Source organism: Dama dama, chromosome 20, assembly GCF_033118175.1.
Source record: "Dama dama isolate Ldn47 chromosome 20, ASM3311817v1, whole genome shotgun sequence".
Lineage (NCBI taxonomy): Eukaryota > Metazoa > Chordata > Mammalia > Artiodactyla > Cervidae > Dama > Dama dama.
Genome location: NC_083700.1, coordinates 10980319 through 11000905, shown reverse-complemented (window position 1 = coordinate 11000905; position 20587 = coordinate 10980319). Strand labels below are relative to the sequence as shown.

The 20587-nt window shown below is 53.5% G+C and overlaps 1 protein-coding gene across 3 annotated transcripts; it reads left to right on the top strand.

Moving 5' to 3' along the window:
* The first annotated feature begins 27 nt into the window (after positions 1-27).
* NCSTN (nicastrin) lies at positions 28-14287 on the top strand. Of its 3 annotated transcripts, XM_061120393.1 has the most exons (18): positions 28-185; positions 1652-1756; positions 4076-4199; positions 4619-4740; positions 5156-5301; positions 6068-6218; positions 6738-6847; positions 7086-7238; positions 7894-7998; positions 8187-8264; positions 9107-9279; positions 11100-11202; positions 11311-11406; positions 11922-12009; positions 12273-12427; positions 12675-12887; positions 13211-13281; positions 13474-14287. In XM_061120393.1, exons 1-18 carry the CDS (start codon positions 101-103, stop codon positions 13484-13486), a joined length of 2091 nt encoding a protein of 696 aa, XP_060976376.1. In that variant the 5' UTR covers positions 28-100; the 3' UTR covers positions 13487-14287. The 3 variants fall into 3 exon arrangements, with proteins under 3 accessions (XP_060976376.1, XP_060976375.1, XP_060976377.1); XM_061120392.1 differs by lacking the exon at positions 13211-13281; XM_061120394.1 differs by lacking the exons at positions 28-185; positions 4076-4199; positions 13211-13281.
* Positions 14288-20587: the final 6300 nt, after the last annotated feature.

The following is a 20587-nucleotide window of genomic DNA, read 5'->3' as shown; positions in this document are numbered from 1 at the left end:
CCCAGGAGCTCCGGGCCATAGAGACGGAGCCAGGGTTGGCCTAGAGGGGCCACTGCCGGAGAAGGTGGGAATTGAGGCTTCCGCTCAGCTGAGAGGCAAGATGGCCACCGCTGGGGGCGGCTCTGTGGTCGACCCGGGAAGTAGGAGTCTTCTTCGCCTTCTGTCTTTCTGCGTTCTACTGGCAGGTGAGGCCTCCCCTGCCCGTGAGCTCCAGTCTGTAAGGAGAACCCTCCGGATCTGCCCAGCCGCGAGAGCTGCCGTCTCCCATCTGGTCCCCGCAGCCCCTCTGTCCCCCTACCCTGTAAATCCTCTCTTTTTCGTTCCTACGACAGAAGTTCCCCCTTTGCCTGGACCTGAAGGTCCCTTCTCCTCCCCCGCGGCAGGTCGAGTCTCCCGATTTCCTCTTCCAGGCCTCTTGTTGAACTTACAGCTCAACTCTCTCCCACTTTGTCCGGATACCTCGTTTCCCCCACGGCCCAGCCACCCCACTGAAAATCAGAAAGGACAAGTGTTAAGAGTTCAGCTTTCTTCCCAATGCGTTTAGACTTTTAAGATGAAAGCGCCTGGTTCTGTGGGTGCATTGCGGCGCTAAGCAAGGTAGATGCCTTATTTCTTTCTCGGTTGATTCCACCGCAAACACGCGTCCCTGTGCTTCACCTGGGTTTGTCCCATTAATAAAGTGAGACTAAGGTAAGCTATTAGTTCTCTTAACTGTTTATGCCGTGAAATAATGACTCAAGGAACTTTAGGCATTTATAATGCGCACAGGTGTTTGCCTACACGCCTTTACTTTCTGGTATATGAGGCCCTAGAATGCAAACATTCCTGTTTATAGACATGATGATACCTTCCCCCAAATTGAGATTGTTTGTTTTAAAGATCTCCAAAGGAGAAACTGGGCTTCCCTGGTGGCTCAGTGGTGATGAATCCACCTGCTAATGCAGGAGATGCTGATTAGATCCCTGGGTCAGTAAAGATCCCCTGGGGAAGGAAACGGCAACCCACTCCAGTATTCTTGCCTAGGAAAGCCCATGGACAGAGGAGCCTGGGGGACTTCAGTCCATAGGGTCACAGAAGAGTGGCACTGGGCTTAGCAACAAAGGAAAATCTAGCTGCCCCTCACTGTGGGCACACACAAATTACTTACTGATATTAGATTAACTGACAGCGTATGTGGCATAAGTTTTCTGCCAGTTCTGTTCAGATTCCTGGAAAAAATGTCTCAGGGAGACTTTTGTTGTTGTTGTAATCTATATTCTTAGACTGGCACCTAATTTAACTGGCACCTAATTCTTAACTGGCACATATTAACTAATTAGTGATGTATATACAGAGTAGAAAAATGGAAGTGTGGTTGAGTATGCAACCAGAAGCAGGTACATCTAATGTTAAACGCCTTTGCTTTGATGAATCAAGTGTTTTCCCTTTAAGCTTCAATGTCAGTTACTTTATGATTTGTAGCAACCCTCTGTGGTACATAGCTGAGTGCTTTTATTTGTTCCAGTAATGTTCCCGGGGAGTGAGAACGGTAGACATCAGTCCCATTTCGGATAGTATGATATACCCCAAACCATTCAACAAAGTTGTGGTATGACAGAGGCTAGTACCAATGTCTTCCAATTTCTTCTTACATGTTTTATCTTCTGATCAGGTTTGTGCGAAGGAAACTCAGTGGAGAGGAAGATCTACATCCCCTTAAATAAAACAGCTCCCTGTGTCCGTCTGCTTAATGCTACCCATCAGATTGGCTGCCAGTGTGAGTTGAGATTGGGAACTGTGTTCGTGGCCGTTGACATTTCAGTCTGTGCCCTGGGTGTAATGATTGAAGTCTTGCTGGGGAACCTCAACACAAACTAGGTGATGAGGGTAGTAGGTGATAGAGAACCATTTGTCAAACCAGGCGAGGTAATAATTAATAAGAACAAACATTGAGGAAATACTACATACTAAACTTCTTATATGTGCATCTGATTTAACCATCACAACAACCTCATGAAGTAGCCCCTGTTATTACCCCCCATCTTACCAATATGAAACAGAGACCTAGAGAAGTGAGTAACTTCCAAGATTGTCCTGCTGGTCAGTGATGAAGCTTGGATCTGGTGGTCTAAATTCTAATTTAGGACTCTTAAACACCCAGTAAGTTAGGTAGAAAGCTATACTCTTTCTTAGGAGAAAAAGCCTCACACTCTGTGAAGTCCAGTCATCACCTGCATCCTGAATGCTCTTTTTTTGGAACCAAAATGAGCTTCTGTAAGGCAGTGAACTCTTTGAAGAAGAAGACATTGAGAAAGCCAGATAGTTGCAAGAGGAAATAATAAAGCTTTTAAATTTGTCTTTATGTTTTGTAAATGTGTCCCTTGTCAACATGTTATAAAACTATGAGGGAAAAAAGCTGTGATCAAAAGGCTGAATTCTCCAGTTCCTTGCTGCTTAACCTGTTGTCTTCAGATTTTGTTTGTTGGATAGTAGCTTTGGTAGAATGTAGTTTTTTACAGGGAAGCAGGAAACTTAGAGTCAGATCTTGGCTTCTTCATCAAATTGGTTCCCTCTGAATCTGTTCATGCCTGTAAAAATGGTTAGAATATAAGTGCACAAAGCTGGAAGTCAGAACACCTTTAATAGATGTTTATTGATGATGTGAAGTGCCGTCTCAGCAGTACTTGGTAATGGTCTGAAACCTTCTCGTTTGGTTGGAGAAAACTAGACACTGGGAAGTGAAGGACTTGCTCAAAGTGGCAATTACTGTTTTTCTACCCACCCATCCCCTAGCTATATCCTGTGTTAATTATCCATGTCCTTGTTACAGCAAGTACTGGGAGTGGATTAACTGGTTCCAGACAGTTCCAAATAAAGTTTTTGTTGGACCTCGTTCTTAAACCAGGCTTGTGAGGAGAAGGGAGCCAGGTCCAGTGTGGAGTCGGATCAGGCTACTGCTGGTCTTGGCGGAACTCCACTTTAGTGCAGAAACTAGGCTCCTATCCTCCTGAAGTTGAGCTCTACAACATCCCCTCTGGGACTTAGTCATTCTGCTGCATGTCCTTGGAGTGGCCCTGTGGGAAGCAAAGCAGTAGCCTGTGGCGATAAAGCCTGGAGCCAATATGGAGAGGCAAGGGGGAGGGGCCAGTCTCTGGCCACTTCCTCATTAGGCTCTTGTTTCCTTTTCAGCCTACTTATTTCTAAATCTTACTTCATATCTGTCTATCTTTTACTCTTTGGAGTAAAAGACCTCGGTTTGATCTTCTGTTTCTAATGCTCTGTTTCTGTTGGGCCCTTTTAAAAGTGCTCAAAAGGGGTAATCTATAGCTTTCTTTGCTTTCCTTCTTTTCTTTAACTCTTTCCCTATAGTATGAGATACTTCCAAGTTATCCATGAAGCATCCTGGGGTAATACATGTGTCTGCTCCTGGCCTGGGGTGAACGGCCTAAGGTCTTTGGAAATGCTTGGTCCCCAGAAATGAGAGGACTTAATATCAGCACATCTAATCTCTTTGAGGACCATCATTTGGGAAGTTCTGTTCTACGGAACTCCTTGAACCTCTTGATTTAACTTTACCCAAAGCTGGCCAAAAGCAAGTGAAGTCTTTCCCAAATAGGGCAGAGGAATGGAGAGCCATGGAGGCTATGAAGGCACGGAAATCTGCACAAAGGAAGATTTAGTGCAGGAACTCCAGGCTGGACATCTAGAGCCTGCCATTTCTTGGAGAAAGCACACATGTAAGACACATTGGTGTCTACTGCTACAGAATCTCGTATATAAGCCTAAGTGATGTTGAGGGAAGAGGACAAGAAAATGAAGATCACAGAGCCTTTCTGACATTTTAACAAGCAAGGCCTGTAATAAGACTCCTGAGCTCTTTTGTCCTCCGTTCCTTCCTAGTGATCTTCAGATGGAACCAGGGCAGTTTTGCCCTTCAGTTTCACTCTAGAGTTGGCTGCATTAACCCAATGTCTTCTGACATTTTGAAAGTTGGGTGGCGGGGTGGTGGTGGTGGTGAATAATCTGCAGAATCAGTGAGGCAAGATCAGAACTGTTAGCTGTAGATGCTTTAATTTGACTCATTCTGTCCTGGCAGCTTCCATTAGTGGGGACACAGGGGTTATCCATGTAGTAGAGAAGAAAGAGGACCTGCAGTGGGTGTTGACTGACGGCCCTAACCCCCCTTACGTGGTTCTGCTAGAGGGCACACTCTTTACCAGGTAAGAACTCGGTGTTCCTGCTGGGGAAATGCATCCAGAGCAGGGGAGAGTCAGTGAACAGTCTTTCAGCTTGTGAGTGTAAACTTCCCTTGGCTGCCCCGGTCCCGTCATGGGGTGGGTTGGTCCTCAGAACAAGAGATGTGCCATCAGAAGCAATCTCGGTGACCTTGTAAGTAGAACTGTAGGTGCGTAAGGACCCCAGGAAGGAAAGGGATGTACAGATAGGGTAGATGAGATGAAGCCTTGAGCTCAGATTAGGTCATAGTTCTCATTCAGAAGCTAAAAGACCGAAAAGACAAGAAATGAGTCAGCAGTGGTGATTCCCCTAATTCCGCATTTGTTTCCACCCTAGAGGGCAGGTTGTCAGGCTGCCTGATAATCTCCCTGCCTTCGTTCATGGCATTGTCGCCCCATTCCAGGGATGTGATGGAGAAGCTGAAGGGGAGATCCGGCCGGATTGCTGGTCTTGCAGTCTCTTTAGCCAAGCCCAGTCCTGCCTCAGGCTTGTCTCCCAGCGTGCAATGCCCCAATGATGGGTTTGGTAAGAGCCCCAGTGGGTCAGGGGAGACTGCTGTCACCCAGAGCTCATCATCGCTTCGTTCTCTGGGGGGTGGGGGTTGTGAAGGAGTACGTGTTTGTGTATACTGTGAGCAACTGCCTCCCGAACCGATTTCTTTGTCTTTGCCACCCATCTCTCCTGCCTCCTGCTCCCCCATCCTGTTTACCTTCCATTCTCCCTTTCTGTCACGTGTTCACATCCCCAGCTGGCTAGCCCAGGGCTCCCTGCTGCCAGTGTGTGTTTCACCTTAGATGATGAGAAGGTGGTGCTTGTTGCTTTTTGCGCCTCTCCCTCCTCTGGAGCTCTTCTGCCCGCCCTGGGATCTCCCAGCCCTCTCCCTTACCTGGTTTCTCTGTGCTCAGTGTCCCAGCATCCTGTCCCCTGTCCTCCCTTTCAGGTGTTTACTCCAACTCTTACGGGTCACAGTTTGCTCACTGCAGAGCCTTTCAGTGGAACAAGGTGGGCGACGGCTTGGCTTATGAAGACTTCAGTTTCCCCATTTTTCTTCTTGAAGATGAAAATGAAACTAATGTCATTAAGCAGGTAATGACTCTGCCAGCCCTTAGCACTTCTTACTTAGAATTATTTTTTAGGCTCTCCTCCTGTTTGGAGGGAGCCTCATTGTCCCAGGATACCCTCTGAAAGGCCGTTGCTCCAAGAAGAGCCAAGAGGTTTATTTTTTTCATATTCCCTTCTCCTATTTCTCTTTTGCCTTAAAGTGTAACATTAAAGGCTTTTAGACTAGAAGGAAGCATAAAGAATGTTTAATATGAGATAAGCTGTAGAGCCGTGATTAAGAACACTTTGTATGGTAAGGAAGAGCATTGGACTAGGAATTGAGAGATTCAGCTTAGTAATTTCTGAAGTTCTTTTTTGCTCTAGTGTTCCCTAATTCTAAGCTAATATTCTCTAATTTTGATACACAGAGCAGTTAAGAGGTTTGTGCAAAGTTTCATGGTGAGTTGATGTCCAGGCTGTCTTGAATTTGCTTTTTCATCTCCCAGTTTGGTGCTCTTTACAGCAAATTACAGTAGAAACAGTGACTGAAGCTCTGCATTGAGCCAGGCCGTTTGGTGTAGGGTGATTTCATCAGCCCCAGCTAAGTCGTTGAGTCTGTGACCCTTGGCACCTGTTGGTGACTTTTTCTCTCTGACCTTATAGTGCCTGTGTTTGTACCAGACCGGGTACAGCCCTGTGGCTCAGACAGATGTGGGAGCGGCTGAAGGATGGAGCCGGGCCCTCCTCCTTTTGGGGGGTGTGGGAGGGACACTACAGCTCCGGCCTCACCGGGGTCCTCCTCCCCTCGTAGTGCTACCGAGATCACAACCTGGGTCAGAACGGCTCAGCGCCGGCCTTCCCGCTGTGCGCCATGCAGCTCTTCTCACACATGCACGCCGTCATCAGCACCGTCACCTGCATGCGGCGCAGCTTCATCCAGAGCTCATTCAGCATCAACCCAGGTGGGACACGTCCGGGCGAGCTGGCTGCCCGGGGTGGGTGGGAGCGTCAGCCCAGGTGGGACATGTCAGAGGGGGGAGCTGGCTGCCCGGGGTGGGCGGGAGCGTCAGCCCAGGTGGGACATGTCAGAGGGGGGAGCTGGCTGCCCGGGGTGGGCGGGAGCGTCCACCCAGGTGGGACATGTCCGCGGAGAGCTGGCTGCCTGGGATGGGTGGGAGCGTCCACCCAGGTGGGACACGTCGGGGGGGAGCTGGCTGCCCGAGGTGGGCGGAAGGGGCCAGGCCGGTAAGCATGGCTGAGACCACTGCAGGAGCAGGGTGGGCCCCAGCAGAGAGCGCCGGGTAGAAGAAGCGGGAACGGTTCCACACAAATCGAGGTGGCTTGTCTCCAGCGGCAGAGAAACCAGCGTGGAGGAGCGGAGCCAGAGCAATGGCTCGCAGAGTCTGGGGGCTCAGGTCAGAGGCCCTCTCCACAGCCACTCTCCCCTCACTCCTGTTGCTCTCTCGCTGTGTCCTGTTCAGAGATCGTCTGTGACCCCCTGTCCGACTACAACGTGTGGAGCATGCTGAAGCCTATAAATGTATCTGGGACACTGGAGCCGGACGACAGGGTTGTGGTGGCTGCCACCCGAGTGAGTGTTGGCCCGATCAGGGTGGGCGGGACGGGCACAGCAAGGACAGGCTTATCGGGGGTCTTAAGTCGCTACACTGGGGAGCCTCAGATGGAGCAGGATCTGGACTGTGGGCATCTAGCCATTGCCCCAGAATATGAATGTTTTCTTGGCCAGAACAGGGGAAGGGGGGGACTGGGGTCTGGCCCAAATTTCCAGTTTCAAAGTGTACCCCCTCTGCCTTGTCTGCGGTACCCAGCTGGACAGTCGTTCTTTTTTCTGGAATGTGGCCCCAGGGGCTGAAAGCGCCGTCGCCTCCTTCGTCACGCAGCTGGCTGCAGCCGAAGCTCTGCAGAAGGCACCTGATGTGACCAACCTGCCCCGCAATGTCATGTTTGTCTTCTTCCAAGGGGTGAGGGCTCCTTGGCTGGGGTGGGACGGCGGGAAGAAGCAGGTGGTAAAGGTGGGAGTGGCTGTGGTTTGGGGAAGATCTCAGCACTTGGCCTGGTCGTTATTCAGCGTCTGGAAAGTCTACATGTGTCTCGCCTTCAGGCTCCCTCATCGCAGGAAGCGTTTGCACCCTGACCCAGAATTGCTAAACTGCCGACTCCCTCACTCCCCGACTGATACAGTCTGTTTATTGTATTCTGTGGCCCCTTCCCCTGCCACCTTCACCCGGGAGCCCTGAGGCTCCCGCCTTTCCCCACCGCCACCACAGGCTGGCCGAGGAGTAGGGGAACCAGCAACTGTGGCTGAGTTGGAGGCGAGGGGAGAAGCAAGAGGCCGGCACATGACAGCTGATGTCCGCCTAGGGCCTACACAACTGTCGGCTCTCCCCGTGTCTGGGCTCCGGAAGTCCTCTGACACGTACTTACGAGGCCTCACCGCAGTGGGGAGGCGGGGAGGGAGGAGGGCAGAGTCGTGTGGCTCGGCTGGCCAGCAGCTGAGAGAACGCAGACAGTAGCAGCCTTTGTGCCTCGAGCTCTGAGGACCTGGCCCCGAGTCACTGAGGCTGCCCTCACGCTTTGGGGTCTCTGCTCCCTTTCCCACCCGTCTGCACCCCTCAGGAAATTTTTGACTACATCGGCAGCTCGAGGATGGTCTACGACATGGAGAATGGCAAGTTCCCTGTGCAGCTAGAGAACATTGACGCGTTTGTGGAGCTGGGACAGGTGTGTGGCACGCATCCTCCCCCTTCCTTTTCTCCTCAAAGCTTTCCCTAAGCTGGTCCTGTGTCCTTGCTGAAGGTGCCGCCACCTCTCCCCTTGACTTCTGCTCCCACTCCTTTCTCCCTGGTATGGGAGGGAGGGGCCGGAAGGGGAGACTCATTTTAAACGTTGCTCCTTCATCTCACCTCCAGGTGGCCTTAAGAAACTCACTAGAGCTTTGGATGCACACAGACCCCATGTCTCAGAAAAATGAAACTGTACTAAACCAGGTAATCTGAGCATCTCTTCCCCCCTCACTTCCTCTTTCAGCAGCTCAGAATATGGGCTTGCCCTGGCCTTATCCCCACCAGCCTCCAGGGCGTGTGAGACAGGACCTTAGGTTGGGTGTTGACTAAAGGGTCAACTCCCCACCTGTTCCAGTTCCCTAGGAAAACCATGAGCTCAGCTCTTGTCACTATTCCCTGGGATGGGTAGTTCTCTGATCATTCGGTACCTAGCGAACTATCACTGCCCACTTAGGACAGGGTGTGGATGACTCCTTTCTTCTGCTAACCCAGGAACCCGGCCATCCTGGTTACCCTGCCCGATTCTTGGCTGTGTCAGACTCCCTACCCAAACTGTTTTCCACTTTCCTCACTCCTGTTCAAGACCCTCCCTCCCTCAAAGTACAGCTATAGATCTCTTTTATCCCTGAGGTCCTCTTCCTGCCAGCCCAGCTTCAGTATCACCCCTGCCTCTTACAGCCTAGAGTGGACTACTGGTATGGCACTCAGCATTGTTTTGTATTATTTTTTGCTCCTCCAGCTCTGCACAGTAAATAGTAAGTAAAACATCAGCTAAGACAATGTCCTGAGGACAGTTGAGTTTACCTATAAATATGAAAAAGAAAAAAAGTCAACCACAGATCTCTTTCTTCTTTGTGTGGTGGTTTAAACAGGATAGTAGAAGCTGCAGGAAAACTCAGAGAGGCTTGATCCCAAAAGGCTTGCAGGATTTAGATCCAGGAGGATTTAGGGCTGCTTTGAAAGTTGGGCAGCATTTCAGGTCTGAGAGAGACCTCCTGCTTCCTCCCCTCGCAGCCTCCCGCCAGCTAATGCCCCTCCTCTCCCAGGTGGAGGCGCTCCTGAGCACCCTGGAGAAGAGTGGCGCTGCTGTCCCTGCCGTCGTCCTCAGGAGGCTGAACCAGTCCCAGCCTCTGCCACCATCTTCTCTGCAGCGATTTCTTCGAGCTCGAAACATCTCTGGCGTTGTTCTTGCTGACCACTCTGCTTCCTTCCATAACCTGTAAGAGTTGCCCAGCCCGCCGCCTCTTCATTCCTGAAGAGATTCTGTCCTGCAGTCTGAGGTCCACAGGGGGGCGGTGTCCCTGGGTCAAGAGGAGTCACTGCTCGCCCCGTCCCCATGCCACCCTCGCCAGAACCTCAGGGCGATCTGTGTCCTTTTCTCAGTGTCCTGTTCTCATCTCGCATGATCTTCTCATTGGACTCGATGTTCGTTTTAGAAAACAGTCCTCACCCAAGTCTCTTCGTAGCTCAGTACTCCTCATCCGTGGTTCCACCTGTCCGAGCTCTCCAGGGGCCTGAGTTCCCCAGGGCTGCCAGCAGAGGGCATCATTACAAATGCACAGTGGCATGGTGATGGGGACTCTGTGGCATTCCCCATTCCCCATGTCGGGAGGAGATAGAGCTGTCCCCTGCCTGGGGCTGGCCCGAGGGTGACAGAAGGTACTCACACTGTGAAATGTCACGTGTTCTTACTGTGTGGTAACTGCGTGTGGTTCAGTGTGGGTGTAAAAATGTTCCTACAGCCGAGGGGGCTCCAGAGATACGGGGCAAGGCTGGGCTAGTCACTTTTCTGCCAGTCCTGACACCCCTAAACTGCCCCTAACTCGATGGCTAGGGTAATGGGGTTTTACTCAGGCTGGGTTGCTAGGCTCCCAGCCTCCCTTCCCTTCTTCCAACAGGCCAAGTGAGTTTCTTTTTTTTTTTTTTTTTAACTTTATTTTTTTTGGTGGTTCTGGGTCTTTGTTGCTGTGTGGGCTTTTCCCGAGTTGCAGCAGAGGGGCTTGTCTCTAGTTGTTGTGAGTGGGGACTGCTCTAGTTGCGGTGCGTGGGCTTCTCACTGTTGTAGGACACGGGCTCGAGAGCTCAAGGGCTCCAGTCGCTGTGGTATGTGGCCTCGATAGTTGGGCCTCCTGGGCTCTGGAGCACAGGCTCAGCAGTTGTGTGGCATGGGCTTAGTTGCTCCATGGTACGTGGTATCTTCCTGGACCAGGGGTCAAGTCCGCGTCTCCTGCAATGGCAGGGAGATGCTTTACCGCTGAGCCACCAGGGAAGCCCCCAAGTGTTTCTGAGTCAAATTGCCCAAGCTCTGGTTCTCCAGCCTCTGCCCAGTAGCACCTTCTCATTTATTGAGGGTGGTAACAGTTCCAGTGCGTAAGATCAGCTCTCTCCTCCAAACCTGTCTTCTGTACTACTTTGTGGTGAGAGGTGCTTCATCATTCACGGTGGACTTGACCATGTGATCGACTTGATTCCTTGTGGGGCAGGCTATTCAGTGGTGGTAGAGGCTGGGAGCTCTCTCCTCCTAGCTCCTCTTCTGAGCTCTGTCTCCTTGGGGCTCCAAGGAGTACTGAGGTGGTTTGACCCTGAGTCATGTTACACATCTGTGGACAGGCCTGCTCATCACCCTGTTCCCAGCCACCTTCAATATGAATGTGCGTTGAAACGATCTTACGATTGCTCTGATAACGCATGGTAGGGTTCTCTTGGCCACCCTCCTGTATCTCTGACCCAAACGACACAGAAGTGTTGCTTACGTTTTAGGCTCTCCCAGGAAGGCGCAGGTTCCGCATTTTGACCTCATTTACCTCTTCTGTCTTGTCGGTCACACAAGTCTTTGTGTTTAAGCACTCCCCCCCTGCACTCCTACTTCCCCATTCTCTATTCCTTCTTCAATATGGCTGGAATCCTGATTTTCTCTCTTCCCTCATCCTTGGATGAGGAAAACTGAGACCCCGAGTTCCTACAGAAGGGACAGTGGAGGGAGGAAAGGGCAGGGCCCTGGCTGAGTGCAGCCAAGGCTTATTCCGGCTTTCCTGGCAGCTATTACCAAAGCGTTTACGACACCGCGGAGAACATTAACGTGACCTACCCTGAAGGGCAGAGTCCTGAGGAGGACCTGAACTTCGTGACAGACACGGCCAAGGTAGCGCGGGCTGGGTGGGAGTGTGGGGGACACAGCACACGTGGCGTATGTGTCAGTGTTGGCGGTCAGGGGATCTGGGCCGCTCAGCCCCCTCTCCTCCTACCACAGGCTCTGGCAGATGTGGCCACGGTGCTGGCGCGCGCACTGTACCAGCTCGCAGGAGGAACCAGCTTCAGTGACACCATAGAGGCTGATCCCCACACGGTAGGAGCGAGTGGGCCCCTGTTCCTTTCTCTCTGTTTACACAGAAGCAAGTGAGCTTCCCTGGGGGCTCAGATGGTAAAGCGCCTGCCTGCAATGCAGGACATCTAGGTTCCATCCCCGGGTCGGGAAGATCCCCTGGAGAAGGCAATGGCGCCCCACTCCAGTACTCTTGCCTGGAAAATTCGATGGATGGAGGAGCCTGGTGGGCCACAGTCCGTGGGGTTGCAAAGAGTTGGACATGACTGAGCTACTTCACTGGGACACAGTGGGCTACCCCATCCTTTATCCTGGTCCCCGCCTAGTCTCCCACACCTTGGCACTTAGCAGGCCTGGATGTGCGGGTGAGGACCACTGATGGTCTGGGTGTTCCCCCAGCAGGCCTCATCCGTGTCTTGTGACCAGCCACCATTTTCCCTACCCCAGTGTCTGGCCAATCTGGCTCCTACCCCATGACTGAAATCTCCACTAATAAAACTTTCCTTGGGCTCCAAGTCTCCTCCTTATCCCCATCCTAGGTTACCCGCCTGCTCTATGGGTTCCTGGTTAGAGCCAACAACTCGTGGTTCCAGTCTATTCTCAGGCCAGACCTAAGGCCCTACTTGGGTGAGTACCTGGTATAGGGTGGGGTCCTTAACCAAGGGAAGGGATACAGAAAAAGTCATCATTTTGACTTAATCTTTACTTCTTTCTTTTTCCTATTTTCTTGACCCCCGTTTGCCTCTCCTCCTCCTGAAATTTGTTGGATTCACTTCTCTTGACTTTCTCTTACCTGGCTGCTGCCAATCTTGGGCTCTCTCTGGCCCTGCCCATCTGCGCCCCCACCTTCCACCCACTGAATCCCCCCTTTCCGTGTGGTCTCCACCCAGGTGATGGGCCTCTTCAGCATTACATCGCCGTCTCCAGCCCCACCAACACCACTTACGTTGTACAGTACGCCTTGGCCAACTTGACCGGCAAGGTGATCGACCTTACCCGGGAGCAGTGCCAGGACCCAAGTCACGTCCCCACTGAAGACAAGGATGTGAGTGGTAGTGGACATCAGAGTGACCCCAGGGCCCCCTCCACCCACCTTCCCTTGGGAAGGTTGGTGGATCTCCTAGGCTTGGTTGGACCCAAGGGATTGGGGTAGAGTGGTGGAGGGATGCAGCCCTTTGAGCTCGAGCATTGGAGAGGCAGCAGCCTGGGTCAGCACGGACTAGCCAGATGGTAAAGGGGAAGAGTGAGCGAGGTCTGCATCAGCCCCTTGCTGGGACCTGTGTTCTGTGCAGCTATACGAGTATGCCTGGGTTCAGGGCCCTCTGAACGCCAATGAGACGGACCGGCTCCCCCGGTGTGTGCGCTCCACTGCACGCCTGGCCAGGGCCCTGTCCCCTGCCTTTGAGCTGAAGCAGTGGGGCTCCACCGAGTACTCGACATGGACCGAGAGCCGCTGGAAAGACATCCGCGCCCGGATATTTCTGATAGCCAGCAGAGAGCTGGAGGTGAGATGGGGAGGCTGGGGTGGCAGAGGTCTCTTGGACATCTTTCTGTTGCCTCCTGTCTCTTACCCCTGCCAGCTCTCGTTTGCCCCCAAACCCTGCTGCACCCCTGTCCCTGGCCAGCCAGCATGTGCCGTCAGGAAGCTCGTCCTCACGGACAGTTTGCGTATGTGCTTGTCCTGGCCGTGGGCACGCATGGAGACCCCAGGAGACAGGGTGGAGCCCTTCCCCAGCTCCACTCCTGCCGGCATGCCCACCTACCAGAGCTAGAACATTGCTCTAACGCTTACTGAGCACCTATCACAAGTCATGTTTTTGGCCACCAGAGAATCAGAGCCATGGCCCTGCCTTCAGGATGCTTCAAATCTAAGTCAAAAATGCAAAAGCAAGGACAGAGGTATTTTACTCCTCCTTCCAAATGGGGAGGCTGAGCCCCCAGATTGGGAGATGTTGCCTGCGATGGTTCAGGTCTTGGTGCTTAGAGACAGCTCCAGGATTCTAGCGCCCTGCCTCTGCGTCCCAAGCAGCTGCCACAGCTGCCCAGAGTTCTGAGAACACCTTTCTCCTTCCCTCCCACCCCCTCCTGCAGTTTATCACCCTGATAGTGGGCTTCGGCATCCTCGTCTTTTCTCTCATCGTCACCTACTGCATCAATGCCAAAGCCGATGTCCTTTTCATCACTCCCCGGGAACCAGGATCTGTGTCTTACTGAAGAGGACCCCAGCTTTTCCTGCCAGCTCTGCAGTTCGCTTCCTAGATCATCTGTCCCGCTGGGACATCAACCACTAGTTTGTCATGGAACCTCTCTGGGCCTGGCTCAGACTTAACTTTGACATAAAGCGGAACTGCCCAAAAGAGACAGTGAGAAATAATCGAGTCACCCACCGCCCGCATCTCCCCTTTCCTGTCTGCTCTTCGCTCTTCCTTATTCCTTGCCCCTGCCTGATCCTGGGATGACAAATAGAAGCTTCCTGCTCCTTCTGACTCCTGCCCCATGGTGGTTTAGAGCTCCCTGCCCTAACTTTCCCCTCTTCAGCGTCTCCTTTCTCTCCCCATCCTGCGTTGTTCCTATCCATGCTCCCTGCTACCCCCGCTCCCTTCCTGACCAGGAAGGACGTGAAGGGTTGAATGCCAGGAGCAAATGACAAGGAAGCCCTCAGGAGGACAGGGCCATCTGCGGGCTGAGCCTTCTGTCTCCCTCCAGCTGTCCTGTCTCCAGGCCCTTAGATGGCGCGTCAGGCTGGGTGTGCTGCGGGTGGGTATCCCACCTCCAGCCCACAGTACTCAGTTGTAATTTTTATTACGCTGTAATATCTGTTTTTGTTTTTGTTTTTCCTTTGTATGTGTGTGTGTATGTAAATATATAAATAGCAAGTTTCATTAAAACAGACTGCCCCACACAACCCGTACCATTACCTATTTTTTTCCCCAGCCCCTTTGTTCAGTGACCCTAGATTAGAGATGTAGAATTGCAACCTCCGTGCTCTCTTCTCAGTTCCCAGAGGGCCCCAGGAGTGTGACTGTCAAAAATAGCAGACACTCCAGCAGAAGAGTTCCTTCTGGCCCCTGGTTTTCCTCTCGTGAGAGTGATGGAAACCGTTTCTTGCGACCCTGCATTCGACAGACATTTCTTTCCCTATCTGAGACCCAAGCTGGGGTACAGAGATGAAGGTCCTACAGCACGCAGCCCTGACCCTTGAGTAACTCACATCTGGGGGGAAGGGAGAAACAGACACTCACAACTAGGTGTACTAAGTGGAGAAATCACAGCCTCTCCACCGTGCTCTGGCGGCACATGGAGGGGTTCAAGGCCGTGGTGGTGGCATTTAGAAAGCTGCGGAGAGGAGGAGGCACTTGGGCAGCGAGTTAGAGCTCAGCGGGTGTGGAAGCACAGAGCCGGGAAAAGGCGCGGGTCCCGTTGGAGAACCGTGGGTGGTTCAGTGCGCCTGAGCCATAGAAACTGCAGGCAGTGAGGCTGGGGCAGGTCACAGAGACCTTGGGTGGCATGCTGAGCAGTCTGGGCTCTGTCAGTGGGCATGTTGTAGACCAAAACGAGTACTTTTACACTCTTTTACAGCGCAGAAAGAATCTGCGCTGGGGAGGTACTCGAATTCCCTGGGTCCTCACAGGCAGAATTCTGGAGTGTGGCAGAGCTGTTGGATGTTGCTGGGAAGGGTCTGAATCAGCTGAGAGTGGGAGCGAGCCTGCAGGAGTGGCGCCTGAAGCCAGCCTGCTCCCCTCTCTGCTGGCCAAGAGCCTGTCTCCAGCGTGCATGGAGACAGCAGAGATGGAGAAGCGCTGGCCGTTTCAGAGTCCTAAGCACTCCTCTTAGTTTCCTGATAGAACTGTTTACCTTTGCAAATCCTGCTGAGAGGAGGTGATTTTTCCCGAGGTTTCTCTCCCAAGTTCCCTCAGGGGGCTGTTTGGGGTTTGGGGATGTGGGGGAAATAAACCCTGCCGCTTTCCCTCCACCACACCCCTCCCGGTTTGAGCTGGAGAAGCTGCTCTGTGCTGGCGGGAGCTGAGCACAGCTGCCACCATCGCCTGGGCCCACTCCACGCCTCCCTCGGCCAACAGGTCTCCCAGCGGACAAAGCACTAAGCTCCCTCATCCTGCTGGCAGTTTGGGGAAGTGGGGAAGTGGCTGAGAACCAGTGAGGGGGCTGAACAGAGAAGCAGAGGGTTGGGAAGAATCAAGGGGCGGGGTGGGCAGGAGAGAAGGATACAGGATGTCAGCTTTCCGTTCTCCATCCTTTATTCCCCGCCACCTAGGGAGGAAATCAGCAAAGCTTGTCTTTTGCCTTCCACATTATGCCTACCCCACCCTCCCTCCACTCCCCAAATCTTACAAAACCAAAAAACATGGTTTGTGGGGAGGCCAGGCTCCATGGAAGGGGCTTTGACCCTCACTGGGGTCCCCTGTCTGAGACCACAGTCTGACTCCTCCCCTGCCTCCCCCTGTGTCCCAGAAACCACACAGGACCAACCAGCAGCATCGTAAGGCCACAGACTTAACTCCTTAGCCTCCCTCTTCTCTCTTGGTCCAAGGCCTTGCTCAGCCCTGCACCTTCTGAGATCTGTCATCCCCTGCCCGCACTGTGCTCCCAGGGCTTCCCTCCCTCCCTCCCTCCTACGCGCTGCTAGTTCCCACTGTGCCTTCTCTTCCCGCCAGCACACGTGCACAGTTGAATAACTGACCACCCTGCTCCGGGACCCAGTCTGGCCTGTCTCCCCTCTGTGACACCTGGCCCCTGGAGACGAGACTGAAGGCTTTGCTGTTGCCTGGTCTCTCTTTCCCGGCTTCTCCGAGCCGAGGGTTCACTCTTCTGCTTCCCACGTCTGGGGCACTGCTCCCGGGGCGCATCCTGGGAGGAGGTGTTCCCATCCAGTCTGGTGTTCTGCACCCACGTCCCACCTTGTTCAAAAGGACTTTGTTTCTTCCGGGGACCATATATGATAAGACCTTAGGAATTGTGTTTATGGTCTAACTCATTTGATAGATGGGGAAAGGGCAGCTCAGAGGAGTGACGTGGCTTGCTGAAGGCTCCACAGCATATTGGAGTTGTGTGAGACATTTCTTATATCTGCACTGGCAGCTACAACGGTAATAAACATTTATTGAGCCTGACAATGGGCAAGGCACTCTGTCCCAGCATCATAAAAGGGTGTGAGATACGGCACCTTCCCGTAGAGACCTGGGATCCAGAGTCTCGATGGCACATGGGATAAATCACCAGGCCAGGCAGCATTTGCTCCCTGCAAAATCAGTGCTATAAACAGGCTCTACCTGAGTTCAGAGGATGGAAGGTTTGCTCTGGGCAGGCTTATAGGGAGGAGTTTGAAGTTGTGGGAAGGGCTCAGGACCAGATTTTCTGGAGTAGCTCCAATGCTCTGTGTGACTTTGGAAAGGGCACTCCCCTCTCTGGGCCCCGTGTTTTCATCTGTGGAGTCAGACCAGGCTGTCGTCTGAGGCCCAGCCCTGCCCTGTGCCTCTCTCCCCTTTTCCCTTTCATTGTAAACCCCTCAGGGCAGGGCATGGCTTGAAGGGTTGGCTTAGAGCTTTCTAAGGTGGTTAGAAAGTTCTCCCATGGGTGAGGGAGGCCTCGGCGAGGGCGGGGTGGGTGTGGGGGGCTGATCGCCCTCTAACGTGGGGACAGATGACTGTGGGTAGTGGCATAGCGTGGTAAATATGCCATTCTGAAACTCAGCCTCCCCAACTCAAAACAAGCTTGGTGGGGGTTGCTGAAGTGACCTTTGGGAAGCAGAGAGCCTTGGAAGGTCAGGGTCAGGTGGGATTTGATTTCTTCCGGAGTCCCACACTCAGAAGGTAGAGGGGCTTGCACATAGCTGTGGTGAAGGGTGCAGCTGGAGCCTCTGTCCCCATCCGGAGAGGACGTGGAGGGGGCATCTCAGGAGGCCTGAGGAGATGATGCAACTGTGAGTAAATGTTACCCACGCTGGCTCTGGCTGGCTGGCTGCTCAGGGGCTGGGGGCTGGGACCCCAGAGTCCCCTCCTTCCCCCATCAACTGAGGAGGAGCTAGAGAAACTGGTGGGAAAGAAGGAACAACAGAGCTGAAAGGATATCTGGGAAAAGAAAAAAGGAGGGAAGGGCAAGTGGCAGTAGGCAATCGTTGGGCTGAAGGAGGGAAGGAGCCCTGGAGCCTGCGAGGGAGCTGAGCCTGAGGGGAGAGAGGCCGGGCGGTCGGGCAGGCGGGCGTGGCCAGGGGGAGTGGGCCCAGGGCTGGCGGTGACAGATGGGTGGACACAAAGAGGAGGGCTTGGGGGAGACAGATGGATGGGGAGGGAGCAGGAGAGGCCGCGGGGGGCGGGAGGGGGTGGGCAGTGGTCGGAGGAAGCCCTAATGAGATTGAGCACGGGCCCGGAGCTGGGGAGAGGTGAGCGGAGAGAAGAAAGGGGAGGCTGCCCGAGGACACAAAGGCGGCGAGGCCTGGGGGCCGGGGTGAGAGAGGGCTCGGGCTTCCAACGGGCTGGCGGCAGAGAAAGGGGCAGGTTGTGTTGTTCGCCAGGGTGGCGGAGACCCGCTGTCACCTGGGGGCACAGAGAGGTGCAGACAGGGAGACAGGGAGAGCACGTGGAAGCAGCCAAGGAGGGGGGAAGGAAGCAAGGAAGAAGATCCCAGGCACACTGTGGCTCCTGCCCAGAGGCTCCTGTGGCCCAGAGCACAGTTGATAACAGCCCCGCCCCCAGCCACTCCTGGGGAAGGGTCGGGCAGTGTGGCGCAGCGAGGGTTAACGCCGTCTGCTCTCCCTGCCAGTCGCTTGCCTGGTTGGGTCCCCAGGGCTCCCCACATATGTCACCCCCTCTCCTGCCAAACCCACGGCTTCCAGCTCCTCCAGGCCCCACCCCCACCCTCAAGGAGCAGGCCCCTGCCCCTGTGTCTTCCCTACCTCCCCCTCCTCCCTTCCTCCCCCAACCACCTACCTCACAGGCCTGCAGTGTGGTGATGAAAAGAGATGGTGAGTAACAATCTGCAAAAAAGTGAATGCCTATAAAATGCAAAACAGCAATAAAGCCACAGAGCCACATTCATCCTCCCACCCCCCATCCCCATCCTCCGGCCCTCCATACAGCAAAGACCCTTATACAACTCCCAGGGTTCTCCTCCTCACTCAGAGCCTGGAGCTGCTGGCAACCCAAGTTGACCTCCGAGCTCCCCCCAGCCTCCCTCAGTCATCACGCCTCATATACATGTGCAGAGAAACTTCTTGCCACCTTGGAATCACAGTGCACGACCTAAGGGCTTAGGGTGCCCAACGCTTCCCCATGCATAGTGGCACAAGAGCCCCCAGCGCGGTAACACTGTCCCCCTCTCACAGATGACAAAGTGGTGCAGTCAGGGTTAATGATGTGTCCACGGCCACCAGGACTCGGACCCGGGTCTGCTGGTCCCAAGTTCAGTAGAATTAGTAGTGCTGCCCACCACTCCTTGTTTTCAGCTCCTTCTCATTACCACGTGGTGGCTCAGCTGGTAAAGAATCCACCTGCAGTGCAGGAGACCCGGCTTCGATCCCTGCCTTGGGAAGATCCCCTGGAGAAGGGCAACGGCAACCCACTCCAGTGTTCTTGCCTGGAGAATCCCATGGGCAGAGGAGCCTGGTGGGCTACAGTCCACGGGGTCACAAGAATCGGACATGAATTAGCAAATAAACCACAATGATCATCTCATGTGCGTGCATGCATGCTAAGTCACTTCAGTCATGTCCAACTCTGCGACCCCATGGACTGTAGCCCACCAGGCTCCTCTGCCCATGGGATTCTCCAGGCAAGAATACTGGAGTGGGTTGCTGTGCCCTTCTCCAGGGGATCTTCCTGACCTAGAGATCAATGAACCTGTGTCTCTTGTATCTCCTGCATTGGCAGGTGGGTTCTTTACCGCTAGTGCCACCTGGGAAGCCCTCTATATCACATGCTGAGAAGGAAATGGCAACCCACTCCAGTGTTCTTGCCTGGAGAATCCCATGGAGGGAGAAGTCTGGTAGGCTACAGTCCATGGGGTCGCAAAGAGTCGGACATGACTGAGCGACTTCACTTTATGTTCTTTTTAGCTACCCTCCCAAGGAACAGAAACTGATCTCTGCGTGAAGACTGGGGCTGGAGGCTCCAAAGTCCTGGGCCCTGGAAGGACGGCAGAGGAGGCAGAGGTTGTCCTAGAGCACTCTCTCACCCCTCTGTACCATCAGCCCTCAGCTCACACTGGGTACAGTCTGACCGGGTGCTCCAGGGATGGAGGCTGGAGGGCCACTGTAGCTGAGCCAAACTCCTTCCAAGGAGGGAGGCTGGGCATAGGATCTGGTTTCTGTCTCCCATCTCCACCCTGCCATGCTTCCTTTCTGCTTGATGGTCCTTCCAGGCTCTGCCCCTGTTTTTCTCACTGTCTGACCCTTGGGAAGCCAGGCCTCACCATGTTGGTAATGGTCCCTCACTCTGCAGCCCTATTTGTCATGTCTCCCCAGCTTGTCTCCTTGGCTCCAGTAATTTTTTTGTTTCCTCACAACACTCTGTGCTCTGCCTCCCTCGTGTCTGTATCTCCATGCTGTCTCAGAGTCCCTCAGGACTCTCCCAGCATCGGTTTCTGTCCATCCCTAAATATCTGTGTATTCTCCACATCCGCGATTCACTCAGCTCTGTTCCCTAACCATCTCCTCTTTTCAGGTCTCTCCCCACATCTCTGTCCCCCTGTATATTGCATCCCCGAGTCTTTCACAAAGCCTTGGCAACCTGGCAACTCTGCTCCCATCTTCTCTCTTTTATCCCTGTCTCCCCTACACCTCCATCTCCCCATTAGGAGTCTTCCCATTTCTCTACGTCTTTCCCATGTCTGCAACCTAATGACGCTGTTTTCTCATCTTTCCTCTATCTCAATATCTCCCCATGTCTCCCACTTCCTTTCCTCTGTTTCCTCTCCATCTCCCAGTTGTTCTGTATCTTTCCTCTCCTCCATGGCACTCTCTCCTGAATCTCTTAGTCTCCCAATTTCCTTGGATGGGGTGGAGGGCAGGAGGGTGGGGGAGGTAGGATTGTTGTTGCTGGGGGCTCATTAGGTAGAGATTGGTTTTTAATCAGCACCATGGCAATGATGATGCAAGAACTGAGATGCCACCTGATCCCCTGCCCCCCAGCCCCCCTCCTCAAACCTCCTTCCCCCTCCAGCTCAGCCCATCTGCTGGCGCCTGGGCACCTGT